The 23,265-nt window shown below is 41.7% G+C and overlaps 1 protein-coding gene across 1 annotated transcript in view; it reads right to left on the bottom strand.

Annotated features, from left to right (window-relative positions):
- The window catches only part of PKHD1 (PKHD1 ciliary IPT domain containing fibrocystin/polyductin), a 255,893-nt gene that overhangs the window by 224,934 nt on the left and 7,694 nt on the right, over positions 1-23,265 (bottom strand). Inside the window, exons 5-24 of the mRNA XM_065631634.1 lie at positions 23,188-23,245; positions 22,037-22,115; positions 20,049-20,123; positions 18,737-18,801; positions 17,676-17,715; positions 17,025-17,095; positions 15,755-15,856; positions 15,380-15,475; positions 14,128-14,263; positions 13,146-13,260; positions 12,013-12,288; positions 11,261-11,350; positions 10,443-10,536; positions 7,643-7,791; positions 7,336-7,466; positions 5,709-5,893; positions 5,166-5,304; positions 2,867-3,021; positions 1,433-1,617; positions 285-407 (exon numbers count right to left, since the gene is read on the bottom strand). Of these exons, the coding sequence (XP_065487706.1) occupies positions 285-407; positions 1,433-1,617; positions 2,867-3,021; positions 5,166-5,304; positions 5,709-5,893; positions 7,336-7,466; positions 7,643-7,791; positions 10,443-10,536; positions 11,261-11,350; positions 12,013-12,288; positions 13,146-13,260; positions 14,128-14,263; positions 15,380-15,475; positions 15,755-15,856; positions 17,025-17,095; positions 17,676-17,715; positions 18,737-18,801; positions 20,049-20,123; positions 22,037-22,115; positions 23,188-23,245 (2,364 nt within the window). The remainder of the gene's footprint in view (positions 1-284; positions 408-1,432; positions 1,618-2,866; positions 3,022-5,165; positions 5,305-5,708; positions 5,894-7,335; positions 7,467-7,642; positions 7,792-10,442; positions 10,537-11,260; positions 11,351-12,012; positions 12,289-13,145; positions 13,261-14,127; positions 14,264-15,379; positions 15,476-15,754; positions 15,857-17,024; positions 17,096-17,675; positions 17,716-18,736; positions 18,802-20,048; positions 20,124-22,036; positions 22,116-23,187; positions 23,246-23,265) is intronic.

Below are 23,265 nucleotides of genomic sequence, written 5' to 3'. Positions count from 1 at the left end.
AATGCCCACAAAAATCAAAAGTAGACTGTCTCCGAGAAATGCAGGGAGCACAGAGTTGCAAGGTACTCTGCTTGAATAGAGAAACAATAATTTCAGGGACATTTTTACACTTGCTGCTGGCAGCAAGCCAGAATAAAGCTTTGAAAACAAAGAGGAAATCCGATTGCTGCTTCTGTTCTTGTTTCATTTGGTCTATTTGAGGGTATGTCTGTACCACAGATGACAGAGATATCATAGGTGGCTGAGCTACTGGAAGTAGGTAATGTGATGGCACATGAACTCACCTGCGGTTTGTTATTGAAGGTAGCAAGCATGTCCCCAAATATTGGCCCAATAAACACACCCCCATCATAAACCACACGACTAGAAACAGTTGGCTTCAGACCAGTGAGGTTTTCAGCAGAGACCTGGAAAAGAATAAAGAATCTGAATTCCTCCCCGCTTCCTATCCTGTGATTTTAAATTAAAATCTTTCCCCCAGAGTTCATACAGAGTCATTACAAGGCAGCAAATAACTCCTGGAAATCTCTTCTCACACTTCTTCTGTGACTCCTGTCTCTAGGTCTAAAGATTCATTGTCCAAGACTTCACAATACCTCCCTGTTCCCGTCCTCACCTTGCAGGCAAGAAACTGAGGCAAAGAGATTCAGGAACCAAATTTGTAAATAAACTTCCAATACTCAGAAATCTAATTTGGAATTAGGCAAGGAAATAGGTTTGAACATCGGCTTCTCAAAGATATGACTTAGGTGATAAAAGGGCCTGTGCTGCACCTGAAAATGCAGCTTAAGTTTTTTTCACCATCCAGGTCAATGTCTTGAGCATGAGAATTCTTTGCTTCAAAAATAATTTTACACTTTTAGAAGCTGGATATACGAATAAATATTTTTTTCTTTCTGGGAAAGAAGCAGATCAATCTGAGTCCTTATTCAAAAAAGATACTTGTGCTTGAAGGAAAACTTAATAAATCTTGAGATAGGACAGGGTGATTGGAACCTTTATCTGCGACTTACAAGGACCACATCTGAACTCATACAGAATAGTTCTTAGAAAAAGACCTTCCTGTCCCATAAATGATGCCACAAACCTGTATTGAGATTCAGTTACTGAACTATGTGATTATAACTGTTTTCATTTCAGTATAGCAGACACTTTATTCTGCAGAATTGCAACCAAGCACAGAAATTACAATCTAGCCTCCTCGTTTTGAAGCACAGACTCTGCAGATGTAATTTCTCCTCCTGTAACTACAATTGCTTTTTTAATCATCTAATCTGGAATTTACTTAAGCTGCTATTCCTAATGGGAAGACACTTAATTTAAGGTCCCACCGGTGTCTGCGTAAAAACAAATGCCGGGACAATGAATCAGCCAAGGCCAAAGACTTTTGAATGGGGTTTGAAGTGAGTGTTAGTAAAAGAAATTACTATACATTAACAACATTGGGCAAGTCCCCAGCTTTTGTTTTCCAAGTCAGTGTCCAGATTCTTTCATAGCAAGAGTTTGAGTCTTTGGTCACGATGAAGTCACTGGTGTTGAAGTACGGGGCTGTAGAACTGTCTGTGTTGTCTTGCAAAAGCTTGCGGAGATGGTGGGAGGAGATGTGCACTGAAACGCCTGCAAAAGACATTAGAAAAAAGTGGATATCCTCATCCCTAGGAGACCACAGCTACCTGCTCCTAGAAAAGAAAGATATTTCATTATCAGTGTGAGGCTGTTGTGGTTCAAATATCTGTAACTACCAGCAGCAGAGAGGAATTCACTGGGTCTCAAATGCCAAAAGACCTGCACTATTTAACAGCTTAGAAAACCTAGAAACATCTCCCCAGTTGGGACCATCAGAAATTTTGTGTAAATAATACTTTTAATTACATACAACCTACATTTTTGAGAGGCATGAAATTTCAGTGTGCAAGTCGTGTTCCTTCAAAATAGAAAGGTCAGAACTTACCTAGATGTGAGGGGCATGGGGAGAGTCAGCCTCTTAAGAACACTTTGGAGAGTTCAATCCCAAATAAATACAAATGGTGTTTTATTTCTTTTGACATAAACAGCTACAGACATATAAAGCTGCAAATATAACAAATATTTCTAAACCAATTCATAAGAAGGAAGGGAAAGCACAAGACGTAGGAACAGGGTAAGAGGAATGGACTACATTTTTAAAAGATTATGTTCAAAGCAGGGCACTGTTGAGATGACATTCAGTCATTGCAGGAAAATGTGAAGCAATAACACAGAGGAAAGAGGAAAGAGTTATTTCACAAATATTCTAAGACTGTATTTTCCTATTTTACCATTTGACTTTATAACTGACTCACCAGTTCCTCAGTCAAGAACTTTATAATTGGCCTTGGTCACTTTAATTCTAAGCTTCTTTGATTACGCGTACCAAACGCAAGAAAACCTAGCACACCTAAAGGGTGACTAACTCAAATCAAGCAATTCTATGCACAAAAGCTTTTGTGGTATCTGCAAACCAACTACCAATCTGGTAACCCTAGAAGAGAATGAATTTCCTGGTGAACTGCAAGGGTCTTGTCATACAAGAAAATCAGAAGTACACGTGTTGGAGAAACATCAGCTTAATGAAATCTTGAGATGCAAAATCTTCTTTAAAGCAAAATATTTCATAGTGGTTGCCTGGATTTTGAAACAACCCCATACCTAATACCTAGAAATATTACCCTGCCTATAATCCTTAACTCTTGTCTTGAAGGACATAAAATGCAAAAATCTAGAAACTATCACAATAAGTTTAACCTGCCAGCCTGTACCCTGAGCATTTCCAAGGTTCGATATTGTCTCTCCTTCACCCGGCTTCCTCCAAAGGAAACCCAGGAACTGGACTTGCATCTTCTCTTACCTGATATTACTGTGTTGGCCAAGTGGATGCGGAAAGTCCCTCCAATAGGTGGGGATGACTTTTGGAGTCTCTGAATGGTGAGGCTGACTCTCACATCCTCCGTGGAGACATAGAGGTAGCCATCCTCCTTAGAGCCTTCCCCAAGCAAAGCACCTCTGTGTGACAAAGAGGGTTCACATGAAGACATTAGCACTCAAGAACCCCACTTGTGACACCCCCATGTCAATCACCAGCAGAGGGACACCCATGGGAACGACACTCTTGAAGGACCTGGGAAGAACACATTCAGAGTTCAGACAGAATTGAATACTCCCAACTTATACCTATATGATGTAGGCAACACACACGACAGAAAACAGTGGAAAAACACCTTTTTTTAATTGTGATAGACAAAATAGTTCATGCAGCACCAAGCACAAACAAGTCCTGCCCCAGTACTGGTATTTTTAAAGGACCAACAATGCAGCATAAAGCTTTTCTACTTAATCCTATAGTCTCTTTGAGTCTATTAAAATCTTAACTCCCCTGAATTGCAGCAATATTTCGTATAAGACTTCACCCAAAGCCCAGTTTCAAAAATTTAAAATATTTTTTCCCTTGCCACTAAAAGTCTCTTTTTTTACAGGAAAAAGAGACTCTCTGTGATACAATGGTGCCACCATGTGGTTAAGTGTCTGGATAACAGCTGAAGACTTGGAGCTCAGCCGTGACTTCTGCAGAGCAAATTTTAATAACATGAAGGCAAAAGGACCTGTGAGCCTTCTCATCTGATGTACAGCCGGTACATCAGATTTTAGCTAATATTCCTGTCCCGACTGTTGCAAGTGGTAATAAATCCCAGAACATGCTCAGTTAAGAAAAAGAGCCAAGTTTGTTTTGAAGATGTCCAAAGACAGTGACCAGCCCACCCATTTTTAAAGCATGAACTGATTTCGCTTTTCAGTCTTGACTTCAGCATCACACACTGGTTTCTCTTATTTCTTCCTCTGTGAGATGGAAAAGCTGACCAGTGCCAAGCACTTTTTTTTCCTTAGTGAGAGGTACTGTGATCAACCTGTCTCATAATCCTCTTTTTGATAAGCTAAACACTAAGCTTCTTAAATCTTTCTATCCAAGGCATTTTCACACCAGCCTTTTCCTTTGTGCTGACCAAGATTATGTCTCTGAACCCCAGCAGGTGATTGATGAATTCACCAAAGCCTTGGATTTCACTTGACTGCTCTGGAAACCGGACCAAACATGCTAATTTCCTTCAATTTTTAGCCACTGCTTAAAGGAGAATACCTCTTTCTTTAGGCCACTCAAAACTAATGACACATTGCTTTGCTTTTGCTTGGAAGAAGAGACACCACAAGGTAAGAAACCAAATTAAGTTACAGCAGACTGACGTTCACTTTCTTCTGAAAGGAGCTTTCCTGTGGACACCTGGGCAAGTCAATAAGTGAAGTAACTGATCCAAACTAAGAGCTGGCTGCTATAGAGAAGGGGCTGCATCATTCCAGCTTCACCCTTGCCTGGCTCTATCCCCATCAAGTCATTGATGACTCAATTGGATACAATCCAACTTTTACAGGACTCGTTCTCTGCCAGTATGGCCCTTTAATGTTGTTCTCTCTGATCTGCTTAACCTTTGGCTCTACCTCCTCTTTCATGTTGGGATTTCCAGAACACAAACCATCTCAGTAAACAAGGACACATAAGGTGGACTTCCATTGACTAACGCAGCAACTGGTGTCATTAAAGTTGTTTGGGAGCATCTCTGGCCGTTCTCCATCCACTGTTGCAGAAGGTCTTAGATCTCCTTCTAGTCCTACATCATATCTTGGTGGCCCACGCGTATCTTACATACCCTAGGTTAGCTGAAACCTCTTAAGCACCTCTGGTTCAGCAACTGAATGCCACTCATACAGTGGAATGTCAAGAACCAGAAGATCTGATTCATACTAGAATCAGATACCTTCACTAAGATGTCTACAGTATATGTTCAGGATCCTATATGGTGAGCAAAGCTCAAAACACTAATGGGCTAAGAGTGAAATTAAATATCTTAACTTAGAACTGCAGCCCATCTACTGAGTACAGACATCTGTGTGGGATTCAGTAGTCTAAACAGTCTGAACGTGGTCCATTAGAAATGACTAGATGAGAAGACTTCAATGAAAGCACAAGGACTGCCAAACTGCAGTCTTATCTTCCACTGCTTCTCATGTCCAGTCTTGGACAAAACTTGCTCCAGACATGTCAGGGTGAATTGCAAGAGGTATTACAGGCATTGAGATAATCTACTCACTGTACATACCTTAGGGAGAGAAGGGGCAGGCTTGCACCACAGCCAGACACCATCCAGGACACATTGTAAGCGGGAGAAGAACCCACCACAGATACTGTTTCAACTACCTTCCCTCCTAGCCAAGGTGGTTTGGGATCCCTCTGAGAAACTGAAAGAAAAAGAGCACAAGCATTCATTAGAGCAAGGAAAACAGCTGTCTTTATGCTGAGGTTATTTTCATTTCATAGCTTCTTGGGTTTTTGGTTTGGTTTTTTGGTATTTTGTTGGTGGTGGTTTTGTTTTGTTTTATTTTTTTCCAGGCAAGACAACTGAAGAATTAAATTTGTAGAAACACATTTTAAAAACCCCAAGAATACTTGTTTTTGTCAATTCCTTCTTGATTGTCTTCGCAAAAAAAATATAAGTCAAAGAAAACAAAATTATTTTTGTGCCTGTTATGAAATACCCTTCTCCTTTGAAAAAGTTTCAACCAGCCCCATCATTAAAGATTTTAATGGAGTAGCCTGGAAAGGTCACAACCTTAACAGAAAAGAAATAAAAATATTCCTTTACCAGCCACAGCTCTGTCTGCGATTATGACTTCATCGAGGTAAAATGACCCAGATTTTTTATTTTGAAGCACAGGGCTCCACAAGCCAATCTGATGCACAAACACCGGAGAATTGGCAGGAAGGTCCCGGAGAAGTGCGGAGCGATTCACACACCCCTTCCAGAGGTCAGTGCAGGCGAATGTCCAGCTGGAAGACACCAAGGTTGTGCAAGATCTCATTTGCTGTGAGGTAGTGGCAATAATTGACTCTTGAGGTGCTTTGTGAAGCTTCCAGGTAACACCAGGTACTGCTCTTATTACTACAGTTATTACTCATTCGTAAGACACTTACTCAATGACTTGTGATTACTCTCTACATCTCTGTTGGGTTCCCCATAGTGAGAAATGAAGATTCAGATCTCTGTTTAGGTATCCACCTGTGCATCACAAGACTGGGACGTGGGAATGACTGTGGCTGCTCTATTTTTGCAAAAAAACCTACGATAACATCACTCACCTCAGCAGGGGTAAATCCAGAGATCAGGACTCTTGGGAATACCAGATGATTCCTCAAGGCTCCCAGCTCTCTCCATCATGTAGTAATTTAATCCAAACCCCTTTTTACCCTTCCAGGCATGCACATACACACTCCTCACACCACATTACAGACACCTGAGCTGCCAACTTCTCTTCCTGAAGTTCTTCAGAGACGCCTGACTTTTTAAGTCTGCCTGCCCCTAACTGTAATTCTAACACCAAATGTTTTCCACTCATCTATTCTAAGTGAAATAAAGAAAACCAAAGACTATATCAACTTTCAAAACTTTGTGTACCAATGATCTCACAAGAAAAAAAAAAAATCAGTTCATCTCTCTGTCTCACTGCAGAAAATCTATACAATCATTTGGGTTGGAAAAGACTTTTAAGATCATGGAGTCCAACTCTTCACTTAACTGCCAAGTCCACCTCTAAACCATATTCCTAAGAACCTCATCTATATGTCTTCTAAACCCCGCCAGGGATGGTGACTCCACCACTGCCCTGGGCAGCCTGTTCCAATGCCTGACAACCCTTTTGGTTAAGAAATTGTTCCCATGATCCAATCTGAACCTTCCCTCACGCAACTTGAGGCCATTTCCTTTCATCCTATTGCTTGTTACTTTGGAGAAGAGACAAACCCCCACCTCACTTCGACCTCCTTTCAGGCAGTTCAGAGATCAGAAGGTCTCCCCTCAGCTCCTGTTCTCCAGCTGAACCCCCAGCTCCCTCAGCCGCTCCCCATTATACTTGTGCTCCAGTCCCTTCACCAGCTTTGTTGCCTTTCTCTGAATCCACTGACAGTTGACAAAGAAGCCATGAAATTAGTGTCCTGAGAAACCTTCTGGTGTTTTTACCAGAGACAGAACAAACTCTCCATCTGTACATTACTATGGTGAGATAGTATATATAACAAGAAACACCCAGATTTACTCAGTAAGTTCTCAAAAAGAATGGAAAAATGTCAGAGGAATGCCTTTGCAGGGCCAGAGGTTGTGTGAGCTTCCTCCAGCTGACAAATTGTTTCTATACAAATAAGAAATTACTTCTAGTTTTGCTAGAACACCTTACTATGGCAAGTGTCATCTCTGGAAACTATAAGCATCTGGATACCTTTTAGAGTCAGTTTCATTGAAATCCCACAGGCAAGTGAGGTTCCTCTTCACTGAACATGAAGAAACATTGGTGTAGGACACTGAGATATGAAGGACATTGCTCATATGGCCTTTATGTGCAAAACACACCTGCAAAAATGGGGAAAAAAAACTTTCACAGATCAAAGCAGGTAATTTATGAGTAATGTCCGTAGAAGACATTATATTCCATTTAACATTAGTAGGGAAATATTTTACTCAAGGTCAGATTTGGCTCTTAGTATTCCCTCCCCAGTGCAACCTGCTCAGCAGGAGCACCCACTTACATGTGTGTATTCAGCAAGGTCATATCTTGGTAGAGTTGATGGGGAAGTTTTCACCAACTGGCTTGGTCTGTGAATGCTGAACCTCCCACAGAAAGGTTCTGTACCACTGACAATGTGCTCTGTGGTAACAGATAATAAGTCCTTCGTATCTGACAGAATAAAAAAAAAAGGGGGGGGAGGGGAGAGGAATGACAGGCTTGAAAATAATTCAGAAGACACTAGTACAGTCAAGAGATTCATGAAAACACAGGAGGTGATTATCCAATACTTGTCAAAAAGTCCTTTTCTTAAGTATTCTCCTATCCAGACAAATCATGAACATCTGCAGGGTGATTGTTTACTAGTTTAAGGGCACTGAAAAGCAGGAGGGACCATTAAATTATTGTTCTGACCATAAAATCTCATATCAAATAACTGTGTCTTTAGCCAGATAGAGTATTTTCACCCAATCCACTCTTTCTTTCCAGAAAACACTCAGAGAAAGCTGGAAAATAATGTATAAAGCAACAGTGAATCCACCTTCCCCTTGGAATCTTTGTTCCATTAGTCTATCAATGATGCTGCTGAAAAACTGCTAGGATTTCTTCTGTTTCTAGTACATAAGAGAATTTCTTCCATCGGTAAGTACTGACAATTCAACTTTTCTCCCAATAAAACATAAAGCCTGCCAAATGAAGTTAATAGCAGGGCTTGAGGGGAAAGAAAAAAAAAAAACCAAACAAAATGTGGTCATTTTTCATTTTGGTTCTTTGCACAACAAGTGATGGGCCTGTTGAAATCTTCACTGGAAGAAACTATGAATGCAGTAGTTTAGCTGTGTTCAAGGGGAGACTATGTAAATACAGGGAAGGGAGAATCACTAAAGTAAGTACATTTAAAAGAAAAAAAATCACCCTCAAGAGAATAATTGAGCTGAAAATGCCCTATATTTGGAGAGAATTAATGATGAATTATTTTACATAGTCATCCAGTTTTTACTGTTCCCTAGGCATCCATTTTGGTTTCTCTAGAAGTCAGGACACTGGGGTAGATGGATCGTAGGTCTGAATGTGTGTGGCTGTTCTTTTATTCTTCTGTCATCCATTCACCACAGTTTCACCAGTGTTCTGGTGCCTTTTAATACATAGATAACCACCACTGGTTTTTAGCTCAAGTTTTTCCTCTTTTTTTTGTTGGCAGAATTGTAGATTTGGGATCACATAATTAGATGAAGAATGTCCAATTTCTATTCCAATTTTTTTGCCTAAAGCTTCCCTCTGTTAACAATTAAATTAATTAATTTCTTTCCTCCACTTGGAGGAATCAGTCACCAAATATACATATTACTGGCTAGGACCTGTTCTCCATCCATACTAAATACAAGGACATGAGACGAGGTCTCTAGGCAATCATCTGCTTTTCAGCATAGGATTAGTACACTGTTCTTGCTGTCAGGTATATAAAATAAAAGAGCATTCTTATGTGCACAATAGCTTCATGGCAGTAAACTATTATCAATATTTTTTTTTTTTACAGAAGCAATTAATGTTTTACATCTTGTCTGACCAGTCAAGTATACCACAGATATTTGCACTGTTTCACTTTCAGTCATCAAGAAACACTGAAAGTGAAGAGCTCCAGAGTCAGAATCAGTCATTTCCACAGCCTGAGCTGTAGCCATGAGCTACGCCAGATTTGCTTTTCCAGCAGACGTATTGAAACATCAGTAATTTCACATGCCCCAGAACTTGGATTTTTTATCTCTACTTCTAATAGTGATAGAATCATAGAATCATTTCAGTTGGAAGACACCCTCAGGATCATCTAGTCCAACTGTTCACCTAACCGAACTCCAGCACTAAACCATGTCCCTAAGAACCTCATCTTAATGCCTTCTAAACACCTCCAGGGATGGTGATTCCACCAATACCCTGGGCAGCCTGTTCCAATGCCTGACAACCCTTTCCAGGAAGAAATTTTTCCTAATACCTAATTTAAGCCTCCCCTGGTGCAACTCGAGGCCATTTCCTCTTGTCCTATCACTTGCTACTTGGGAGAAGAGACCAACGCCCTCCTCGCTCCAAGCTCCTTTCAGGCAGGTCAGAGATCAGAAGGTCTCCCCTCAGCTCCTGTTCTCCAGCTGAACCCCCAGCTCCCTCAGCCGCTCCCATCACACTTGTCCTCCAGTCCCTCACCAACTTCGTCACCTCCTCTGCACTCTCTCTAGTATTTCAATGTCCTTCTTATGACGAGGGGCCCAAAACTGACCCCAGGATTTGAGGTGCAGCCACACCAGTGACAAGTACAGTGGCATAATCGCTCCTCTAGTCCTGCTGGCCAAACTATTCCTGATAAAAGCCAGGATGCTGGTTGCGTTTTTTTGCCACCTGGGCACACGCTGGCTCATGTTCAACTGCTGTCACCAACACCCCCAGATTCTTTTCCACCGGGCACTTTCCAGCTGCTCTTCCCCAGGCCTGTCGTGCTGCCTGGGCTCGTTGTGACCCAAGTACTGGACCTGGCACTAACAATCAAAACATATTACCTGCTTTGATAAGTGTGTTGCAATGACCAAGTCACGCAACATATTTCAGAAAGAATGTCTCATTACTACATTAATCATGTTGGTTTAAATATCTGTTCCATAAACTCGCCCATCAGAATACATTCAAATAATGAAAGCTGAGAAACATAAATGTATGTACTTAAGCCCATCAAAAGTGTACTTTTAACGTCATTAAAAGTTTTAAGACAATTTATTTCATAAAAAGAAGTCAGCTGTCACAGTAAATACTGCTTATTTGTCACAGAAGATGGCTACCTTCTTTCTCGAAGCCACCGTGGAAAAGGATTTTAGCAGAAGTTGGCTTGGTTTCACATCCTATTGAAAGAAGTTCCTCTATTGCTGTTTGCACCTTTAAAAAAAATTAGGAGCATGAAAATTAGCCAGAGCCCAACAGTTTCTGGCTCATTTCAGCAGAGAGTTTCAACACACATCAATGCGTTTTTCATCAGCTGGGGAGCAGTGGCAAGGTAGCTCTGAATGAGCAGGTAACTAAATGGAGCTGAATTTTACCATCTACAACACAGAGCATAAAATTTCAGGTCTGATACCCGCCAGGGGTATGAGGCACCCTTTAGTTGTCCAGCAGCCTCCTCAGAAAGGTGCAGATTTCTTATACGAATTATATCACGGCCTGGGCATGTGCATGCTCCTCCAGCTGTGTTGACTAGATGTCCAACAGTCACCCAGGGTAGTTTCGACAGCGACCAGCTACTGCATCAAGAGACTACGGGATTTTGAAGAAGCCAGACAAGAGCTCCTGCCTGGAGGAACAGCCATTCACTACAAATTTCATCTTAGAGAAGAAATACAAGGGTCCGGTACATAAAGATACTACACACTTCATTGCAGACTTGACAGGCCAAGGTCAGATGCTGTGATATGCTTAGAATATGTCTGGGAATCAGTCCCCCAAAAAATCTCACTGTGAGACACTCCCAGTAACAAAAATCACCTCTACATCATGTAAAATTTATCTCAGCTTCTGGATCAAACACTTAACTGCTGCCGAGTACCAGAGTTCCATCAATTACACCTCAGCAGAGGACTGGGTCTCTGCATTCAGGGATGCCTACCTGGTGAGCTGTAGCGTTTGTGGGGATCAATCTGCGTGATACATTATTCCAGGAGATGCTGAAACACCCTGTACCAGACACAGTCAACATCTGGCAGGCAAAGAAACAAATAAATAAATGATACAAGCTGCATGAGATGCACAGTTTTCAAATCTGGTGTATGGATCTTCTACTGAGGATTTTACATCCAGAATTTTGCTTTTTTAAGCCCTCTGTAAATCAAAAGTACCTTCAGCTGCTCTTAAACTGTTCTTGTCCTCCATGGTCTCTCCTGACACAAGCCTTGGGCTCCCGTTCTTAACGTTAACAGGACCACAAGGGATACGTGACCTGTGCAGATATTCTGACTGAAAGTTTCCATCATCAGGTTGCAATATAGGGTTGACCAGATAACGTGCACTTTGAGTGCTTTGTCACTAAGAGGAGGAACTACAAACTATCTCCAACTTATATTAGTTAGCATTAAGTCATGAGGTGAGGTATTAATGAGCAAGATAAAACCTGAGGGGAGTCAGCATTGCTTACATTTTAAACACATAATGCAACTGTAAGGTTCACATCTGCCCACCAAAAAGCCACAAACACCTTCAGCTCATGATGCTATTAATCAGCTTTCTCAGCAGGTTAAAACAAGTTGGCAACACACTGTCATATCAAGTATGGACAAAGCCTTTACAATTAGGATTTGCTGCCGTCCCTGCCAACTGAACCAGGGCTCATCCAGCTGCCAGGCCCAAGCACATGGCACTGACCTGCACTTCTGGAAGCTGCAAGGCACGAGCCCGAATTTCATGCCTCTCGATGTAGTAGTTGTTCACCACATGGGGATTAAGCCATGTGTTATGTATCTGGACTCCGATTCTCATCCCATTGCTGGGTGCCTCTCCATGGTGCAGCGCTTCCAGGTAGTACCTTGAGCCAGCAGTTAGTTCAAATTTCTGGGATTTTGGCTGCCAACTCTCACTCCAGCTCTTCACCCAGTTCTTGGACCACTCTGAATTACCGGCAGGGAGAGAAGCTATTCTCACCTGTGTCCAGATCAAACAAATTGATCAGTTACAGAGACATTTCTCCATCCCCAAAAGACACTTTGTCCAATACCACAGCTCAAAAAAACCCAAAACAGACTTGTGCTTATAGCTGATAGCAGTGGGTTGATGATTGACCCCTTCCTTCCTATTACACAGGAAAAAGCTGCCATCTCAAAGAGCTTTTGTTTAGGTCTTGAAACCACAAAGATAATTCTTATGGCCGAACCTAATAACAGTTCCCCACACAGCTTCTCATGGATGACTTCAGTTCTACATCTTATGTCCTCCAAATACAAAAGAACTATGTCTACAGTCTTCTGAGATGCAATAAGTTACCATTATTAAGACCAGTAATGCTACCTTTTTAAAAATATATAAGGAGAAGTAATTTATGTTACTCTAGCCGTGTTGATTTACTAGGCTTAAGAACAGCTTAGGGAAATAGATCACCTTCATTTATAGCATCCTGTCAGCTTTACAAAGGGAAGGACCAATGTTTTCAAAGGGCAGAATTTCGATAGGCAAAAAGGAGGTAAATGGAGGAAGTGAGACAAAAAACCTTCAGGTTCCATTGCACAGATTGTCAGCGATGCTGATTGTAATGAACTGAACAAATAAGGTCTTTTGGAAATGGCAATCAAAGACTCTGATTGTAAGAGTAAGTGTTTTTTATGAGATGAGCAGCTGATAAGGCCAATATAAAACAGCAAATACAATCATACAGTTTTCACTCTGTAACAGATTCAAAATAATGGTCAATAAGCAAATTCATACTGGGGAAATACCCACTTATGATACCTTAATTAAAACACTTTCCTATCAAGATGTCCTTTTTTCTCTGCCAAGAGTAATACCTTGTGTTCTGGATCCTGGGACAAACTTAAATGAAGAGACGCCTGACCATCTGCCTGAATCCAGAAGGTGTAATTGTTAGTCTGAGGAGCCACAAAAAATCCACGAAGCCTGGAGCTAAGTGAAAGCAGAACACCCATAAGCAAAAGCAGAACATCCATAATATACAAAACAGTTACTGAAAAAAAAAACCAAAACAAACCAACCAGCCCCACACCCCACCTTCACATGTACACTGATTAACAAGGAAAAGGCTGCGAAACCAAGATATAAAAAACAAACTCAGAGGTTTTAAAACTGGAAGAAGCTCATAATGACCCAATTTTACATTAAATGTTGTTTATGCTTTACAGAAATTTTCAAACATCAAAAGAACCCTCCATGAAGATACATATGGTTTTGTTGTTGATGACTTTTTTGTGCATTTCTTCTCAAGCAAGGTCTTAACCCTGATCAGGCAGGAGAATGCTCAAAATCACACACAAGATCAACTGAAAAAAACAGGTGATGGAAGAACGAAAACATTCATGCACATTGCACAGCTTTATAAGGGTGTATTTGAAGAGACTATGAGCATCAACACAGCTCAGATATATTCGCATCTTGGGGCAAATCAGTTTATTCCACTAACTCCAGGTGCCAACATCAGCTGAGGATCTGGCCCTCCACATCTGTCCAAAGCTCCAGCCCAAGACAGCCTCTAACTGGAGCTCCTTCCACCTCTGCAGCAATTTCTTTTGTGGTATTTCAGCACATCTAGGCCAGGCAGAGCAGAAATACTGATTTAAAGAAAAAGGGGGGAAAATAAAACACTTCCCTGCATATTTGGAGCTTCAAAAGGACCTTGGAACAGAGGGTCTGCTTTGATTTATGGAAGCTATGAAGTAAGGCTCTGCTATAAACAGCTGTCAGGTAGTATTGCTACACCTTACACTGCTACAGGTGATTGCCGTGGCTTCATCTCTTTTCAAGATGACTGAGTACCTGAAGGACTTCTTTGCCCCAGACAGAAATCTTACTGGGGAACTGGCATTAGGTACAAACTGCCATCTATATCCAGGACCTGCTTCTGTCAGATCAGAGGCGTCATCCCAGACTTCAAAGAGAAGCCCTCTGTTTCCTAGAAAGTTAACATAAAAGTGTTCTCAGTAGCAGCCAACAAAAATCCCAGAGCACATGCTAAAATCAGCGGTGTAAGGAAACAGGCCAGAACAGAAAATTTTAATAATAAATTGGCTCTGTTTGTGGGTCTTTTTTTGCAGTCCAAGGCAGCACACATCTCACTTTAGGGAATTTGTTCTACCTTGAAATCTCCCACCAGAAAGAACAAAATTCTGCAGAGAGCAGGGCAGCCAACCAAGCTCACAAGACTGCTCCTGCAGGAAAAGGTACTGGGATGACCCACAGTCAAAATGAGCTGAGCCTCATTTTATGCACAATAATTTCGTACCGCAGTGCTCCACTCAAGCAATGTCCCAAGGAGCCTCTGCAGTAGCTCTAGTTCAGCTATCCTTCCTCTAAATATTATCCATACTTTCTTCCCCTCATTTTGCACTGCACTACACACCAGGTTGACCTTCCTCCCACCATCACCCATCTGCAAGCCGTGGGCTGAGCTCTCCACCATGCCTTTCCTTGCTATAGGATCATAGGATAGTTTGGGTTGGAAGGGACCTTCAAAAGCTCATCCAATGCCCTCCCTGCCATGAGCAGGGACATCTGCACCAGCTCAGGTTGCTCAGAGCCCCGTCCAGCCTGGCCTGGGATGTCTCCAGGGATGGTTCATCCACCACCTCTCTGGCCAACCTGGGACAGGCTCTCACCACTCTCACTGTAAAAAATTTCTTCCTTATGTCTGGCCTGAATCTCTCCTCTTTTAGTTTAAAACCATCACCCCTTGTCCTGTCACAACAGGTCCTGCTAAAAAGTCTGTCCCCATCTTTCTTATCGGCCCCTTTTAAGTACAGAAATGCAACAATAAGGTCTCCCCGGAGCTTCTCTCCTCCAGCTGAACACCCCAACTCTCTCAGCCTGTCCTCCCAGCAGAGCTGTTCCAGCCTCGGATCATTTTTGTGGCCCTCTTCCCTATCAAGTCTGGGAGAAAATGGCGTGATGTCGAAGCAGACAACATTTTGGAAAGCCCCGTTTCTTGACTGCATTAATCACCAAATTATTTCTGCCCTCCATTTCCATATGTATTTGCTTGTTTGGACTTTCAGATGTTTGAATATCGTACCTGGTTCGGGGACACCAAGCCTCCTGCCCTTCCCAACAGGATCAGTGGTGCATCTGATTTGCTGGGGAGAGACGTGCTTGATTTTACAGGGGACACCTGGCAGCAAGGAGACAAATGAGACTTCAAAACACAGCTGAGCTGTAGCTTGAACCCATTTTGTTTCCAAAAGGTGTCAACACTTTGCAAAAAGCCTGGGCTTGTACTATTCTGGCAAGCAAAATTGTTCATGCCCACAGTCAGAATAACCGGACCTTCCTGACGGTGAGTCCTACAGCTCCCACACTGGTATCCTTCAACATCAGTTGGGTTCTGTGGTCAGGGCCAGGACCACTGCATTGAAAAAAAAAAAAAAAATTAATACATTTCTCTTCTTACCTGCAACAGTGACCTGCACCGGCTCCTCAAAGAAATCCCCTGTGACGGTGAGATCAGTGCCTCCTCCAAGACTCCCAGTGGCTGGGAACACAGAGATTATCTCTAAAGAGGAAGGAAAAGGGGAATCACACAATCATTTTGGTTGGAAGAGACCCTCAAGGTCATCAAGTCCAGCTGTTAACCTCACACTGGCACTAAACCATGTCCCTAAGAACCTCATGTACGTGTATTTTAAACCCCTCCAGGGATGGTGACTCCACCACTGCCCTGGGCAGCCTGTTCCAATGCCCGATAGCCCTTTCCAGGAAGAAATTTTTCCCAATATCCAATCTACACCTCCTCTGGCACAACATGAGGCCATTTCCTCTCATCCTATCACTTACTATTGAAAACAAGCATTGGAAAGGTTAATCCCAGCCCTATTTCTGTCCAACCCAGCAGTGCATTTACACTGTTTCCAGCCCAAGCAGGCTCTTGTGAATGAAACAAGCATCACACTGATCCTTCATGAGGTTTTTGGCAGCCACTGGGATCACACCAGGAATGAACAACATGGATAACTTGGCCACATGTGACAGGAGAAATACTGTAATGCTTGCACTGTTACTTAGCAGTGGCTGCATCTGTCATGCTCAGGTTGCAAACCAGTATATTCTGTGCTATCGAGGAGCATCGGGAGAAGAAAAAAAAAAAAAAAAAAGAATTAAAATTGTTTTAATCTTTTTAACCTTGTCTGACTCACTTCTTAATTTAGCCTTTCCAGTCATCCCTTAGGCTTCAGGGACAACTGGAGAGCACTGTACATCTGACATCCAAGTGTTCACATCATGACCACGAGAATCTTTTGGGAGTCATGCCCTTCTACACTGGATACCAATTTTTCTCTTTGATGACGGTTACTCACTTTGCACTCAGATGTCCTAGTTTAACCACCCAATTGTACTTGTATAGTTCTGAAAAAAAGACTAATAAAAAGATGTGGGAAGTTTTTCCAGATCTGCGTATTTTTCTTAATTTATCTGATATTTAGACTTTACTTACTTTACTGACCCTTGGCAGCACAACTAGTCTTAGCATCCAAATCTGATTTTCCCAAAATTTTTGATCTGCAGATTTTTGTGTAGCCAAGCCCATAGCAGGGGAATGGCACACCCAAACTGAGGACACAACAGGATTATGTCCTTGAGAAGACCAACCATGAAAAGTCTCCTTAGATCATGCTGGGACTGCCAAGGGACAGTGCAGGAATTGAGGCGAATCAGTGAAATACCTGAATGCGTTTGATACAAGAAAAGTTCCTGTTTGGCACTGATGAGCCAAGCATCTTTGTGTACTGCTGACCTGCAAGAGAGAGAAAACGTCTGAGATAACCTTGACCATTTAAGTAAGTAGAACTTCTTTTGGCAGAGCTGGACACTCACTTTCCAGAGGAACAGTGGAACATTTGTACAAGGACCAACAACACCTTTCACCAACACACTGAAGCACTGATTCAAAAGACTCTATCACATGGCTGAAACTCTTTATTAGAAATACTGTCTCATTGTAAAGTACGGGTTTGACACTGTCAAAACCCATTTTCACCTCATTTTATGGCTAATATTTTCCCCATTTGGATGAAGAGTTAAAAGTGATGTGAAATGATTTTATTCACCTAGAATTAACAGATGATTTATGATTTGGGCACTGAAGCTAAGGTGTTAAAACCCCAAAGCAGAGATGCTTTGGGGAAGGAACGTTCCCTTGTTCATTCCCAATCTGATGATCATCTTCTCAAGATAGCAAAACTTCATTTCTAAGCAATGAAACACAAGATTCAGTAAAAAACATCATACACTTATCCTGCAGCTGTGTTCCCATGCAAAACCACAAAAAAAAAAAAAAAAAAAAAAAGAGAGAGAAAAAATAGTCTTTTACTCACTTTCCTTTGTTAAACACCGAGAAGCTAACATTGTGGGACCCTGGAGGAGAGAAAACAAATATATTTCATGGCAGAAGTTTGGAGGGCTCCATGAAGAGTGCATCCTACCAAGCCTTGTCCAAGTGTCCTGGCTTGATTCTCCTCTTCCTTACAACAGTATAACTGTGTTGATTGCGGGAGAGTGTTCATGCAGGAACTGAATCAAATATCAGCCTAGGGAGCTTAGACCCCTAGATCATAGCCAGATGCTGTACTACAGACAAGTGCAGTTATGTATCTGAACTCGCAAGCTGAATCTCAGAGGCAGGATTTGGTTGCCTAAGTGCGTTGTGTTGTCTTACAACCCACGGATCCTATCTGACTTCACTTGCCATGCTACGAAGGTGTAGACATCCTTCAAGACCTCCATTATCTCCCTACACCACTCTGGAGACATCCCAGATACCCTAAGACATCTTTAAATTTCAGGCTATTGAATTGCGCCACCAGTGACTACATGAGAGATAGACATTCAGTTCTTTTATATGTATTTAACTCAGGTCAACTTTCCCAAGCAGGAAGTTTGCTGCTCAGACAAAGCCTCATAAAGAAATCAGAAGCTTCTTCAGAGTGCTGGGAAGCAAGCAAAAATGAAAGGCATCCAACCTGCTACCAGAGGAACCATAAACAGAAGTGGGCACCTAATTTATTCCTCTCTGCTAACAGAGCAGTAAATGGGAAGGTCCATCACATATAAGAAGAAATAGAGTTTAAAAAAAAACCTGAGCAAAAAGTCCAAATGACATTGTTACAGTCAGCAACGTTCACATCATCTCTGTCATGGTTTCATTTGAGCACCGCACTTGACTTTCTCCAAGGCTGTGCAGAGGATGTGAATCACTGCAGTGGTGGTGTTGAACTGTAGTAAACCCTGACATGAAGCAGGTTTTGTGGGTTCAACCCTCAGCCAAATTCCTAACCGGAGACAGAGTGGGAATTTGTGATGGACGCCTTCTCTCTGACCTCTAGAGTTGCAGGTATAACAAATCCCCACGTTTTTTCCCCTCTTTTTTTTCACCAACCTATGTGATTCCCTTCCACCCGGCACTGCAGGGTTCCTAGTCCATCTTCTGCCCAAATAGGGTAGCTGTGGAGAGACAAATGACTTTGCTAAGCCTTGTGAGCAAAAGGAGCAAAATACAGTGAGAATCATCTAACTAAAGATGTGGACTTACACAACTGAGCTAGTCTTTAGAAGTAAAAGAGAGAAACAGGTGAGATGGGAGAGGAACTACCCATCTCTCCACTGAGCATCAGGAGCTTAAGAGGAAGCCTACCAGCAACACCCACCGCTCCAGATTGTTTCCTTTACCCTTGTTATCAGATGTTTATCCTGTTGGTGACCTCAAGAACCCCCGTTTGAAATAAGAGCTGAGGGAAGACAAGTCTGGGAACAGGGTGAGTGTGAAGAGGACAACTAAAGTGTTTCCCCTCATCTTACTCCTCTACATGTCCCTAATCTGAAAGAAGGAGCGGGTAGCAATTAAACCAGATATGCTGGCATCACATCAAACTTCTGGAGTCATGGAACGAAGCAAGTCCCACCATCAGCTCACATTTGTATACAAGTCCCCCTCCTGAGAGCTAGAAGGAATTTTACAATGCAATAAGAGGGTCTGCTGAGGACCCCAGGAGTATTAGCACTGACTTCTGTGGGAATAGGTTTTTCCCCTTCTTTCCTGTAAAAGCAGCCTCCCTTTTCCAGGGCTCACAGGCACTGTGAGAAGTGCAGCATTCATAAAAGAAAAGCTGCTGCGGAGTCCATTGTTTGGTTGGGTTTTTTTTCTGTAATTCAACAGTGTGCAAGAGCCAGCATGCTAAAACATCTCCAGAAACTTACAGAAGACAAAGATCCATTAATACCAATAAATGAACAGTGCTGGAGCCCAGGCACCAGAGCCTGACTGCTTGTGTTACTGGATTTTTAGAGTTCTATTTGCCCAGTTTAGGCTCAGGTGAGCTAATCCACCTTTCAAGTTAGAGTCTATATGTGACCGAAAACAATGCATTGACCATTGACCACAGTCAACAGACAGCTTGGAAATGGCTACCCTGTTTTTGAGTCTAAAGAGTTGAAGAGGACAGATGTGGCTGGGGCATAGTATATCATCTACAGACCAGAGAACAGCCCCTGGTCCTGCCTGGTTATAGTTAATGTCGCAGAGAGACAGTAACCCTCACCCACCCATCACAGACCATATGGTCAACTCCCCATGGCCCCTCTCCATCTTAAGCCAAAGCAGAAAACCTTCTTCAAAGCCAAGTATTTGTTTTGTGCACAAGCTGTGCTGACCCTTTGCATCAATACAAACAAAAGATAAGTCAAGAACTGACATTCTTCCAGCTCGCCTGTCAGCAAAAGAGCAGAGACTGGTCCATCCATCTCCTTCTGCCACAAGTATAGCTGGCCTAGGCAAAAAGCAAACAGGGAAGATGAAATACGATGCAGCAAAGTTTCACTAATGAAATCCTATTCCTATTAAAATCAGCAGCCAATATTTTCAAATGGGACAGTAATTTCCCCTCACTTGTATCTAGCATTTGTCAATGTCCTAGAAAGCTGGATAAACCCTAATCTCTTATCTTACCTTAAAGAACCAATATGGCAAGGGACAGCTTCCACTGAAGAGGAGGAAACAGGTGGGAGCAATAAATTCACAGCAGTTAGCATAATAAATAAAGGTTGGCAATGATTCTTTGAGAATTAACAAACAATTAAGGAAAATATTCGATAAAAATATTCAATTAAAACGTGTAGTGCAAACACTTTGCTATGATCCATGTTTCAGTGTATAGTTTTATGAGGTTTTATTAAGAATTTGCTTTTTTTTAATACAGTATTGAGATGCCTTTGTTTTTAAGGATGAATAGAAAAAAATTCAGTGCTGAAAAATGTTTGGTTCGTCATCACTGGACCGTTGCATCTCATACAAAGCATGGAAAAGGGTCCAAAACGCACTTGAAAATATAAGATGGTTCTCCTTTTTGCCACAAATCCTGAATCGGTATGACTAAGTGACAGACTGCTCTGGTCAAGTCCAAGTCCTTGCCTGGTGCATATTTACTAACACACCAAAAATGGGGAAATTATCCATGTGAAGCTATAATGTGAACCCGGCTGGTATGCTAAAATCTTGAGGCCATTTCCTTTTTGGCAATAGTGAGCTTAAGCTGTAAATAAGTAATCTAGCACGGGAGCGTGCAGGCACGTCCAACCTGCAGTCAGACAGACCAGCCTTTCTTCCCACTGATCAAAGGCTTCACAGTTCCACTAGAAAGAGGTAAGAGAATAATTAATATTGAAAAAAAGATGCTAATGTGCATTTAGTGGGCAAAAAAGTAAGGCTGATAAATGGGTGCAACTGGCATGGCAGGAATCTGCACTGGGCTTTCATTCATGCTGGCGGAGAATTTAGTAAATTAGCAAGGGACATTTCCATTGAGCCTGAGAAGTATTTAAAAAGCATCTAGTGGTCAAATATCTGCCACTGCAATTAAAATTTCTAGCTACTGAGAATACACACCTTCCCTGGCTCCTGAAATGATCCTCAAAATGCCACACAGTAACTATAGATTAACAGTTTATCTTTAAAATACTTATCTGGGCTTAGTTCTTCACTGCCATTGACACAAGTGCAAGGAAATCGTAATTCAGTAGCATCTGAGAATGCTTCCATACATATGGAAATACATATGGCAGACGGCAGGTCAGCGTTCACGCTGCTTTTGGATTCACTGTGTTTGAAGTGCTGCTGGCCTGAAGTAAATTTTTTAAATCTACCTGCTTTGCTTTGTTGCATGTAACCATAGGAGCAGCAGAAGATAAAAATCAAACCTTCCTTGAGAACAATTGAGCAACCAGAGAGGGCTTAAAGCAGTGAACAACAGAGTCCTTTGTCTCAAAACACTTCTGCTTTGTTTTTCAACTCACCAAAACATCTGCTTCAAACTAATAGTTTTTCTAAAAATGCAAATGGAAAGGAAAATTTATTTAACTTTTAGATTCTGACATTATTTTAATTAGTTAAATTTTAATTTGCTAGCCAAAATAAAATCTACTGCAACCAGATGCAATTACAGTACAATTCACACTGAGCTGTGATTGACTGTGCTGCCAGTAAACAAACCAACTAGCTTAATGGACCAGTTGCAATTAGATTAACAAAGGTTGCTGGAGCCCAACTCATGAGCTGCAATAAACCACAAAGGAAGTAAATGGCAATTCTGGGCCAACTGGTTGCAATTTATTGCTGTCAAGGAGACTGATAGAAGAAACACCAGTTTACAGGGACAGGGTCAGATAGCAGCCGATATATAATTACCCATCAATATAATCCACATTGAAGTCCAAGGTCTCATATCTTTCAGCAATTGTCTTCCCATGGATCTCTATTAAATTTCCTGTTTAAAGGGAAACAGGAATTGAAGTGAGTCCTTTAGAAGCAGAGAATCTGTATTTGCAAATTTTATCAGCTGAAAAAATAAGTCCTTGGTCTTTGCAAATTTTGCAGAGAGGTGCCCAACTGGCTGCACTGATGTCTGGTCTCAGCTTCTATCATAGTTCAAGGTGACTTTGCATCTCATATTCTTTTCCCAAAACATGTCTTTGTTTCCCACAAAAAAAAAAAAGTACATTCCTGGTTCTGTATCCTATCTAGCTACTCCATGAAGGTTCTTCATGCTCCGGGATGTGTCAAATAATACTAGACACTTAGCGTTACTCTTATGTTTTTCACTGACTACACTGGGAGATCCAACATTCAGCTAACACATAGAAACTTCCATACAGACACCCTAAAACAAGGCATGAGAATCTGGAGCTGAACTGCACCTGAAAATAATCAGAAATGAGGGATGGACTTAGATTTAGGAGCATCTATGTGATCTAATCATCCAGGTACCTCTCTTAACTCTTGCAAGACCAAAATGTTTTTATTAATCTTGGCTTTGGAAATCAGCATCTGAATTTTCTCTAAAGAAGCCTGCAAGTGCAAACAATAGAAATAGGCAGAAAAATATCTTCCAGATGGCAATCAACTGTTCAGACCAAAAACAGCGACTGTCTTCTCATGTAACTTTAAAGTCTGATCCAAACCCATTAACTAAAATACCTGTATGGCATTACAATATCATCATCTAATAGCTAATTCTTCTTAAGGCTATTACTAAAATAAGGCCGGATGACTCAAGAGTTGAGCCTATTTAGACCTCCCCATCTCTCCATTCAGGCAAAGTTGGGCTGCAGAAGCCAAGTACCAAATAACCTGCTCACTGTGCATCACTCTTGTACCCAAAGCTGCAGACTCCCTCCCCTTGTGCAAACCCATTTTCCTGTTCAGCATGAGCTTGGACATTAAGTTCAGGAAGTGCCTATTTCAGTCCCCAGCAAGACAGATCCCTCATAAGGAGAAAGACAGTCTGGAATATCAAAAAATAATTAAAGTGGGCTCCAGCTTAAAGAAAGGTCCCGTACCTGGGATGCCAGATGGTGGACTAATTTGGTAAACCACAGGTGTCTGTGCATCAGAAAACTGCAAAGAGGAATTTGTAG

The sequence above is a fragment of the Caloenas nicobarica genome, chromosome 3 (genome assembly GCF_036013445.1).
Source record: "Caloenas nicobarica isolate bCalNic1 chromosome 3, bCalNic1.hap1, whole genome shotgun sequence".
In the NCBI taxonomy this organism is placed as follows: Eukaryota; Metazoa; Chordata; class Aves; order Columbiformes; family Columbidae; genus Caloenas; species Caloenas nicobarica.
This window is presented reverse-complemented; position numbering and strand designations above follow the sequence as displayed.